Genomic DNA, 11,650 nt, shown 5'->3' on the forward strand with positions numbered 1-11,650 from the left:
CTTTTTTCAAGTCGGTTAAAAATAGCTGGCAGCAGAAATCGACACCACGCCAATGAATCCAAACACTTGTTAATGAGTTCAATGACGACACGTGACCAGATTATTATGCACACCGATGTAGCTCTATTATAATTAATTAACAGGGATCGGAATAGGTAGAGATTTTTTACCCAAACTTCGAGGAACATAGACAGAAAATGGAAACTGTCTTACGACAATATTTTTTAGGTCACCTTGTGTGCCACCTTACCTATTTCTGCCGCCAAGCAGTAATGTCAGCGTTAGCGCCCAGTTACACGAGAAGAAAGTTTTCACGCGGCTGCCGCCCAGTTACCACGCCATCATGCACATTAATGGCGAATCTAAATTCTATTTATTAAGCAACAACATTTAAATTCCTCTCAATAAAATGCGGGGTGAGGGCGATGAAATTCGTATCGAATAAATGCGCCCTTACTGTGTTCCGAATTTGACGAGTAAGGGTGCTGGTAAAATTACAGACACATACTGCCAGTGATAACGAATGGGCTGTGATGGCGAGTGGGCGGAGGCGAAATACGAGCCGGTGGCGACCTCATACAGAGCGAACGTAATACGCCTTCGAATTGGCAATATAGAAAATGGACGACAGTCAATTAGTGATTTAATTTAATTCATAATCAAGTTCTGCACTGTGACGAGCTAACGCCCATTAGACAATAACTTGTACAAGCGTGTGTCTATTATATATTAAAAAAAAAAAAAAAAAAAACTTAGACCTTGGTTGAAAGTAATAGATTAAAGGAAATTCTATCAATCCTGATAAAAAAAGAAAATAAATTAATTTGCTACTAACTACGCGAACTCAGTGAATGTTAAATCGCAAATAGCTGCTATTGTGTTAATTGTTTTAATTTCATGCATTTTACATTTTTTAATTAAGAAATAAACGGCCCATTCACTACCTGCATGGAGTCCGCCGCGCAGGCACAAAACTGCTTACACACTATCCTGCGTATGGTCCAATGGAATCTCGCAGGACGCATTGCAGGAAGGCTTGCACGCTGTTACTACATTCATAATCCTGCATTGCGCGGCCGACGGCAAGGCGGACTGTAATGCAGGATAATGAATTACCCCTTTTAGGCATGGATTTTTGCAAACCTGATTCCATGAATTGTTTATTAACAAATTAATAGACTCAAACGTTACTTTGCAGAAGTCCATGTTAATGAAAGTGGAAGTAATTTAATTTGCTACTCCGCCAACCCAGTGAAGGTTAAATAGTGCAAAATAGCTGTTCCTGTGTGGAATATTTTTTTCATATAGTTAATTTTCCCACTCTCTCCGCTTATAAAGCAATGTATCGTTTAGACTCAACTAAACGCAAAAAACTGTCACTCACTGCTATCAACCGCAACTAAACGCAATTTTTGACATTTCATGTCCAACGTCAACAAGAGTTGTAGAATTTGTGCGATTTCTCTTGAATGTTTTCAAATTTTAAATGAGAAAAAGTGTTGATTGTGCAATTTAAAGTATAAATTAGTGATAATGGCGAACACTGCGTCGTATAATAATACGATGGTGGCAACCGGTGAAGTGGAATACCCGGCCAACGACCCTGCATCTGGGGCATTTTTTCAGACCGATTACAAAAGGTAAATATTCATTTGATCTATATGAAAACCATTGTATTTACGATTAAATGCTATGGAATATACATATTTTGATTATTTATCAAGTACTTAGTCTTTTTGTGGTTCATCTTTGACTTTGAAACTATACCAAAATATTTGCTCTATTTACTAGTAGAACTCGAGAAATTCAAGTTAGGAAAAGTATTGTGTCATTGGCTGCTGTTAATAGCGATGCAATTGGGGTGATTTTCGAATCTGTATTGATTAGGTAATTGATTATCCCTTCCTTTGTTGTTCCAATAGCACCAAGGTATTGATACCCACTCAAATAAATTGTGCTCAAATCGTCATGCTACACTACTCAAGTGAGTACACCAACAGCAGAGATACTTACTCATATTGATACTTTTTCCAACTTTTTTGGGATTGAAATAGGGTGAAACACCCTAGCGTGAATGTAAGAGTATGCATCACATTCTTCTTCCCTAAATTACTTATCCATTTAATTTTAATAAATCGGTTATCAGTAATGTGAGGTGGTTCGCGATTTTATAGCTAAATTCTTAGTACATTTAGTTTCTAGTTTTTAGTTTGATGTTGGTAATAACCATGTATTCATTGAACCATTTTAGAAATGAAGACCTAAAACTGATGCTGGATGGATCGAAAGACTCACTTAAGTTGGAGGCTATGAAGAGAATCATTGGCATGATTGCTAAAGGAAGAGATGCATCTGACTTGTAAGTGTTCTTTGAACTTGAACTGTACAGGTGTAGCTGTGGAATATGGTATGGAGTGGCTAGTTTCTGCAATAAAAGATCCTGCTTTTGCCATTGAATATATTTGTGAAAGTTAATTAAAAGATTTCATTAGGGCATTCAAATTAGAAGCTTATAGATTGGTTATAGAAGCACTGCAGTGGTGCTACGGTTTACACACACACACATGCACTCACTCACACCCATCCACACACTAGCACACACACAAATGTATGCGCATGCACACACAACACTATACAGTTTTATTTTTAACTAATTTTTCTTTTGTATTTAGTAACTTTGTTATTTGTTAATAAATCTGCCATCCGCTGACTAAAATGCAGCTAAGTGACAAAATATTTTTTAGAGATATCATAAAAAACCATAATCCAGTTTTAGAATATTGAAATTATTGAATGATATTTCAGCGATGCCATGCTATCATTAGGGTAAGTTCCGATAAGTCAAACATGTTAACTAATTTGAACTGTTTATAAAAGAGAATTTAGTCCTCTATCTTTTGCTATTTAAAATGGATATTGGACCATTTGTCACAGCCGTGTTTTAGTTAGTGGATGTCAGATATAAAAATGAGTCTTTGGCTTAACCTAATCATTAAGCACATTTCTCTATAAAATCATAAATAATCATATTGATTGTTCTGAGGTACCCGTTTGTACACCTAAATATAGATATAAAGTACTTTTGTCACGGCCATTTTGTCGTACCAATATCGGGCAAACACTCTCCAGTTTTTAGGATGTGTTGCAATTATAATTATTGTTTCCCGGATGTGGATACATTTAGTACCTCTCTGTACAGGTATAATCGTGAAGTATCTGTCATAGTGAATAGTGGCTCGTTCTGATTTCTATGGTATCTATAATTATTATCATAACTGATTTGATATGTATTGTTATGTATATATGTGTATATATGAACATAATGTAAGTATGTGGCTATATAACATATAATTTTTTTTTCTATTTATTTTATTTAATTTCTCCCCATACGAAATTTCATAGTATGCCTTAATTGTCGCACATTTGTGGAACACGTTGTTGGTTCATATTTATTTAATCTTGCTTGTTCAATGTTTGTTATTTGTTTAGTATGTAACTGTTTGTGTTTATCTCATAAATAACATAAAATTAATTTGTATTTTTGGTCATTAACTTCTCCAATGTTTTATTGAAGAATCAATATCCGAGGCCAGGGACCTGGTTTCCTATATTACAAGCTTCTGCTTACTTTAAGTACCAGTCTCTTGCAAACATAATGTAATATCTCTGACTATATATGTTATATTTTGATTCTAGTATAACAATTATGTTTGTGGAAAAAATAAATTATTATTATACAATATATTATTGTCATACTGGCAGTTGTAATAATTATTATGACTGCCTCCATGACTGAACAGTTACCATACCGAACTGCCACGCTAAGGTCCCAGGTTCGATTCCCGTATCGGGAGAAATATTTGTATGGCCTACATTTATTTCTCTCGTGAGTTTGGGAGTAATTTGTGGTTGTCTATGTGTGTGCCCATGGCACCCGCGACCCAGGGTTTCCATAGTGCGGGGCTATGTTGAGTGTCTGCCTTATTATTATTATTATTATTAATATTTAGACGACCAACTGCATCGTCAAAGTCGCGCCATGTGCAGATTAGATATTGTATGTTAGTGGCGCGGTTGCCCTGCCACAGACTTCTACAAATGCCTGATTTGAATGCGACATTAAAATCACATAGCTTATTCAGCTAGGTATTCAGAATTGAAGTGCCCAAAATACCCTGTACCAAATTAATAATGAGGTGACAAGGACCTATTCTCGAAGTCAACACTATATTGGTATATGACATCGTACAAACTCCTTCAGGAATTCTAGAAGTTGTTAAATCAGTTAGGAAGCAACCTCGCAGCTTAAGGATGTCCTGTTTTTTAGTTGGTCACCTGGAACTTTAAAGTTTTAAATGAACCACCACAAAAAATATATGGTCGGGCAGTGTTTATCTCTTTGTACACTGGCCAATAAGACTCAGGCTGAAATGTTGAGTTGTTTGTGAAGACCTAATGGTGTATCAACTCTACCCAAGGGTGGTCTGAGTCAATCTGTTAAAACAAACTGTCTAGCCACATCACACTTAAAAGTGCAACAACCTCACACTCCGTAAGTGTACCTATAAATGAAAACTGTGATAGCTGCCCAAAGGAAACTATTAACTGAACTATTAAACTAGAAACAAACTTTGAATAAAATAAATATGGTTTTGTTTTCCTTTCAATTTTGTATTTTGTGAAAGTTAGAAAAACGCTGTCTTACATATGTTTGAGTGAATTTTATAATTTTATTAAAATATCCTTAAAGTGATATTTTACTTTTTACAGATTCCCCGCAGTGGTGAAAAATGTGGTGTCAAAGAATATAGAGGTGAAAAAGCTGGTGTATGTGTACCTGGTGAGGTACGCAGAGGAGCAGCAGGACTTGGCACTGCTTTCCATCAGCACTTTTCAGAGAGCTTTGAAGGTTTTTATTAATTATTATTTTAAGAACTATTACTTCTCTACTTATCATAATCATCACTGATTGATGGATGGATAGATGAATGGATGGATTAAGGGGAGGGTTAGGTCAGTCCGCCACACTGGCCCAATGCTGGTGGAGGACTGCACACTTTTTCCAAGGTTTGTGCATGTTCTTAATTGTGCAAGTTTCTTGATACTAAAATTGTTAGTCTTTTTATAACACTCAGTGACAGGACGGACAAGTCGTGCGCCTGGTAGTAAGCGACACGCCTGTCCATAGCAGTTGCAGTGCCTGTCAGAGCCTTAAATCGCAAAAAAAAATTTTAGCGGCTCTGCCACTATGCCCGTAACCCTGACACATAAGTTGACAAGTCTCGTGTGCCTGTATTTTCACCAGTACCCTTACCGTTCAAAACCGGAAAGCAGTAATGCTAATATTACTGCTTGGCGGCTGAATTAGGCACAGTGGTAGTTCCCTAGACGGATTCACTAGAAGCTCTACTGCTCTATGTTTACTAAATTGTAGAAACTTTTAGTCCTTACTAGAAATAAGATTGTATGAAAAAAAGTTTCGTGAAAGTTGCCTTTTACTTGCTATCTGTACCATTTTTTCAAAATCTGTGAATGCCAATCCAAATATCTTTTCTTGTAACTATGACGGTTAAGGTAACTGGGCTTGCTGACCCATTTCAAAGAAGGATGGCGACATCCCGTGCATTTTGTGCCCAATGTTTTTGACGACGTGCATTTAGGAGACCTATCAATGCTTGTGCTTCATTATCAAAGCATTAAAAAAGCTAATTGAGTACAGCCTGTGGAAGCTGGGGTTATAAAGTTGATATAGATTATATTTATAACATTGTCCTGTATGTCGCTTCAGGTGTTTGTTGGTAATAGCAGAAACCAACAAGTTTTCAGTTTTGTTCTCAAAAATAATAAAGAACTTCCCGAATAGTCCCAAATCCGCCAAACTGCCACATCTAATGTAACTTATCATGTTCTGCAGAAATCTGCCACAAATGGTCACACTGTTTTCAATATCAACGTGACATTAACATTGGCCAGAGGTCTCTCGTCAAAACGTTCCTTTGCAACTTTCATTGTCTCTCTTTAAACTATGGCCTAAATATTTTTGTCACATTGTGTTTTTTTTTTGCTTTATTCATTACTGTTTAATTGATTATTTCATTAGATATTTTCATTGACTTACAATTATATGGACGTCGAGTCCGCGCTAAAAAGTGTCCGAACTTATAGGGCGTTAAAATCGTATACAGAGCGTCATTCACGCTTTAGTCTTCGTTTGTTCGACTGACAGCGAAGCAAGCAAAATTAGACAGTACTGCGATGACATTACAATTTAAATTCAACGTTTTAGCTTTTTGATACTCCTTTACATGTCACTACGTTTAAATAGGTTGACCTGGGACATTTTTTTCGTGGTTTTTGTATTAGACCCGTCGTCCATTTATTTGTAAGTCAATGGATATTTTATAGTTTTATGTGTGTACTATAAAATAATCAATACTTCAGGTAGGTAAACATTCAATCATACTTAAAACGAAACGTACAAGAACGTTACCTAATTTATGGTCGAACGGAGTCAATTGCGTTGTGTTTTTGCATTTATTCTAAAATACAATGTTTTATAATTTTTTTATTCTCGACTTCTAAAAATATACAAAAACATATTGATAAGTAGGCATAATGTAAAACGCAAAATTATACTAGCAAAGCCCATGAACGGCTCTTCGTCGTTATTGGGACAGCTTTCGCCAACCTTCTTTCCAACTTGTGTAGCTGTCATATACATACGCAAATATGATAAGCATAACAAACTGGGCTAACGAAGGCTACAAACATGCAATACATTACTTAACATTAGCTTTCCACGTTCCACAGGACCCCAACCAGCTGATCCGCGCGTCGGCGCTCCGCGTGCTCTCCTCCATCAGGGTGCCGATGATCGTGCCCATCGTCATGCTGGCCATCCGCGACTCGGCCAGTGACATGAGTCCTTACGTTAGAAAGACTGCTGCCCATGCTATTCCCAAGCTTTACAGGTATCAGAGAAATGTTATTCATTTTGGCAGCTCGACCCTCTCCCATTCTTCCCACATGTCCTAGCCAGCGAAGTCGAGCAGGTTTTATTTCTCCGATTATGTTCGGCTCAGACACTAGTTTTTTTACACAAAAACGTAATAGTATAAACCATGATTTTACTCAAAATGATGGACAGTCTTCTAAGACCGTTTTCCGGTAGCTATAGCTGTTTTTTATCCAGTTTCTATAATTTATTCAGCTTCTATAGATTCAAGTTATTTTAAACCTTATTACAGCTTGGACCCAGAACAAAAAGAAGAACTAGTGTCAATAATAGACAAGTTATTATCAGACAAAGCACCTCTGGTAGTTGGCTCGGCAGCTATGGCATTTTCTGAAGTCTGCCCTGATCGGATGACTCTTATACATAGGAGTTACAGGTATTTATTATATAAATTTACTTTTTTTAATGTAAAATTGGGTGAGTGGTCCTCTGACCACTTTGCGAGGCTTGGTTACTTGATTTTTTGATATAATCCGTGAAATCAATACTTTATCGCTTTTGCATAATGTTAACATGTGGCAAAATATAATACACAGAGCGTTTATGGAAAGGAGGAAGAGATAGGACCCTCTGATGGGAAGCGCGTTGGTGGTAAAGTGGCGGTGACACCATTACGAGCAGTTCCTCTGAGGACTTCTCGTACAAACATGGACTCTCCCCGTAGATTAAGGGGCGATGATCAAGTGCCTATTTAAAAATAAAATCTAAGAATATTCTTTGGTAACTTATATATACGATATTATGATACGAGGACGAAAGAGAACGAACAAGTCACGCGCTTGATGGTAAGCGACACGCCTGTACATACCAGTTGCAGTGCCACTGAGAGCTTTAAACGCAAAGATCTGACATAACTCGACAAGTCCCATGTGCCTGTAATTTCACAAGCACCCTTACCCTTCGAAAACGGAACACAGTAATGCAAACATTACCGCTTGGCGGCAGAAATAGGTAAGATGGCAGTAAGTACTGCCTGGACGACCTCTTTCACAAGGAGCTCTACTGCTGCTAATGTGTTGAACTTCTTGTTATACCGTTAGGCGAAATAATGACGTGCTAGGGAACCACACCGGTCACCTGGTCTCAAACTATTCCATGAGCACAATTAGTACCAGAACAAAAATTAACTTCGGGGTACTTCCCTGGACTTCGGAACAATTAAGACAATTTTATTTTCCAAATTCGTCGTAAATGAAACTTCTACATAAGGTTTACAGATTTTGTTGTTTTAGGAAATTATGTTCCCTGTTAGCAGATGTCGATGAATGGGGACAATTGGCCCTCCTTAACGTACTTACTGTTTACGCTAAAACCTGCTTCCCAGATCCCAATAATGAGGTAAGTGTTATTAATTTCATAGTTATCAAGAAGCTGAGTGAAGAAAGGATTATCGAATTTTAACAAACTGGTGAAGTGATTTTACAAAAAATGGTTGAATGTCATGGTGAAGAGACATCCTTACATTTAAATAAAATATCACGTAATATTGAAAATATGGATAATTGAAAGTTTCGTGCAGAAATATGGCCTAAACCTGGAAATATGGAAAAACATGGAAAATAAAGTAATTTTTTTTATTCTAAATATCATTAAATATGTACGACTTTTTAGCCGTAGAAAAAAAATGTAGCCGGCTAAAAGTCGTTGAAAACCAAATCCAAAAGATCCGACGACAAGCACATAGAAAAATTCGTGAGGTCCGCTGGTTCGTTCCGATTCTTTTGTCGATCTTTGTATTAATAATTATAACACGCACGGTATGCAAGAAGACGTCGGTTCGAATCCGACCGGATCGAAGGAATTTTTTCTGAGTGTTTTTTCTGAGTGTTCGATCTTTGTATTAATAATTATAACAAACTAGTGGAGTAATTTCACAAAAAATAATTGAATATCAATTCAATAAAAAATTAATTAATACAGTGAATAGCGACATCTCTCGCCAGGACTGGTAGCTGTAAAGGTACTAACTGGGTGATAAATCTGTCATAGATTTCTCATAGATGGCGCTACGACTAAAAAGTCGTTGAAAGACCAAGTACAAAGACACGACGCAAGCACATGGATAAATTCGTAAGGTCCGTTGGTTCGTTCCGTGGCTTAGTTGGTATAGCGTCTGGCACGGTATGCAAGAAGACGTCGGTTCGAATCCGACCGGATCGAAGGAATTTTTTCTGAGTGTTTATTATTAAATATTAATAGTAATTAGAATACATTAAAAGTTAAGGCTGCGGTGAATCTGTAGCCATGATTATCATTTCAATTCACTCTTCTGTCTGGGCAACCCAAAATGTTTCTTAAACTCCGACGTTCCTTCCTATGCAGACTCTCATTAATTCTTGACTTTAAGTTATACCTGGCACCACTAGCCTTTGTCCCATGGGCCGACTCAAATAGACTCTCGCACGTTTTAATAATTGATATTTTAATGGGCGATGAGTTCTCCACCGGATTACGGTATTAGTGCGAACTACCCAGCTGCAATTCCTCGCTGAAGCGCGCATGGATTGCTTCCATAACATCCCCGATGCACTGCAGAAATGAGGCAGCCACAAAAGCATTTCGCATAACAACACTGCCTCATAGCTTTATTGATGTGCGTCTTAAAATCCCTTTATTTAGGTAAATGGGTATATTAAGATATCTGCATTGCATGGTCTTGTTTATTCATAGTCAATGTTTTTACCTTTTAGGCCTATTCAACAGACAGCGAATCTGACAAACCGTTCTATGACTCAGACTCCGAAGGCAGTGGTCCCAAGAAACAATCTTCTCACTCTCCAAGTCTGGACCCTGACCACAGACTATTGCTTAGAGCGGCCAAACCTTTGCTGCAGAGCAGGAACTCAGGAGTTGTCATGGCTGTAGCACAGCTGTTCTATCACTGTGGACCTGGTAAGTTAAAATTTAGGTATCGTTTTTATCCCCAAAAGCATTCGGCGGAGTCTCAAAGTCTCGACCTTGACTACAGGTTGTTGCTTGGAATCGCCAAGCATTTGCTCCAAAGTGAAAACTATGTGGAGTCTGTACAGCTGTAGTTCAACTGTTGTATCGCTGTCGAACCTTAATCTAACCTAGATTAAAATTTCACACTAAGGTACACTTCTTTTAGTCACAAAGCCTCCACTCTGACTACAGACTTTTGCTTAGAACTACCAAGTCTTTGCTACAAAAAGCATTCGACGCAGTGACGTAAGTCTTAACCTTGAGTACAAACTGTTGCTTAAAGCTGCCAAACTTCTGCTCCAAAGCAAGAACTATGTGAAGTCGGTATAGCTGTAGTCCAACTTTTGTTCCAAAAAAAAAGTCGTCACAAATCGACACTCGACTTTGACAAAAGGCCGTTACTAGAGCGAGATAATAGAGCTATTAGTAATATGGTGGCGTCGTATTGTGTATTTTTATAGTGAAATGCTCATTAGAAAGACTTGTCTCCATTTCGGCATTTTTCCTCACTTCCATTATACAGTTAAAGATGAAGTGATCGAAAATCATGTTTGTGTTGTTACAGTGCAAGAACTTCCTCCAGTCGCCAAAGCCATGATCCGTCTATTAAGGGCGCCCACTGAAGTGCAAAGCGTCGTACTCAACGCTATAGCTTCACTCACGGTCACCAAAAGAGTATGTTATTTTTTTGTTTTTCTTTACTGGCCTGCTTTATCCTTTTCACATACGGGGTGTAACAGAACGTGTAGGTGACAGTCGAGTATCGAACAATCGACAAAATTCACTGCATGAAAAAAATATTCAACGCAATCACGGCTATTTTGCATTTTTTAATCGTCACTGAGTGCGAGGAGTAGCAAATAAATTTACTTCCATCCTTATCATTCAAATATCTTCAAATTAGTTATTTAATTAATAATATTAATTATATAATAATTAATTAATTATTTTCAAATTAGAACTAAAATGAAAAAGTAAAATAACCGACCCGATTTTTCAAAAAAAAAACACTGCATTATTTTTGGGATTTTACCACTAAATGTTGCAAATCATCACAAATACCACCTCTAAATATGTTTTTCTAACATCTCCCTGCCTGTTGGCACCTTATTGAAGGCAGTGATATATGATCACTCAAAGACGTTCGGGGGAGAGAAGGAGGCTGAAGGCAGTGGGGGTAATAGACAGGTGCAATGATAAACGCTTATTGGCAGATTGCCCATTTATTATGATGACTGTATATTGGTCTTTGGGGTCTAGATAGACGAGTATTTTGGTACAACTTGCTACTTGGAGTACAAAACAGACGTAGGGCAGTAAATAAGTGTACCTATTCTATAAAATTTTATTATATTATTTACCATCTGTCATTGTTAAAACAATATAAAAGCGTAGACAAAATTATCCAAGAGGAAAATTCTATCTGCCCACGCACAGTACTACGAACGTAGCTACGCCTACGTGAATGCGTAGGCTGCTACGAAAGTAACATGATAAAGAGAATAACAGGAACATGGGCGTAAACTTATTTCAACGAATTCTCACAAATGTACCTAGTTTTATTGTTTTAGATAGCAACTAAAACTTGGTAATTTCGGTAACTTGATACTTAGTCGATAAGAGCTTTTAGTAATACATAGCCTGTTAAACTTAGTAAGTTAACCAAGACAATGAGTCAAAACCAAAAATGTT

General features: G+C 37.3%; 1 protein-coding gene across 1 annotated transcript; it reads left to right on the forward strand.

Moving 5' to 3' along the window:
• Positions 1-1,533: 1,533 nt before the first annotated feature.
• On the forward strand, positions 1,534-10,637 carry LOC113238918 (AP-3 complex subunit beta-2-like; the record flags this gene model as incomplete). The annotated part of the gene is made up of 8 exons (XM_026475767.1): positions 1,534-1,640; positions 2,252-2,359; positions 4,771-4,909; positions 6,811-6,971; positions 7,248-7,391; positions 8,248-8,353; positions 9,706-9,907; positions 10,524-10,637. Coding segments are annotated over exons 1-8 (1,081 nt in total), but the record flags the coding sequence as incomplete, so codon positions are not given.
• Positions 10,638-11,650: the final 1,013 nt, after the last annotated feature.

Source organism: Hyposmocoma kahamanoa, unplaced genomic scaffold, assembly GCF_003589595.1.
Source record: "Hyposmocoma kahamanoa isolate Upper Pololo Valley unplaced genomic scaffold, ASM358959v1 98837, whole genome shotgun sequence".
Taxonomy (NCBI): Eukaryota; Metazoa; Arthropoda; class Insecta; order Lepidoptera; family Cosmopterigidae; genus Hyposmocoma; species Hyposmocoma kahamanoa.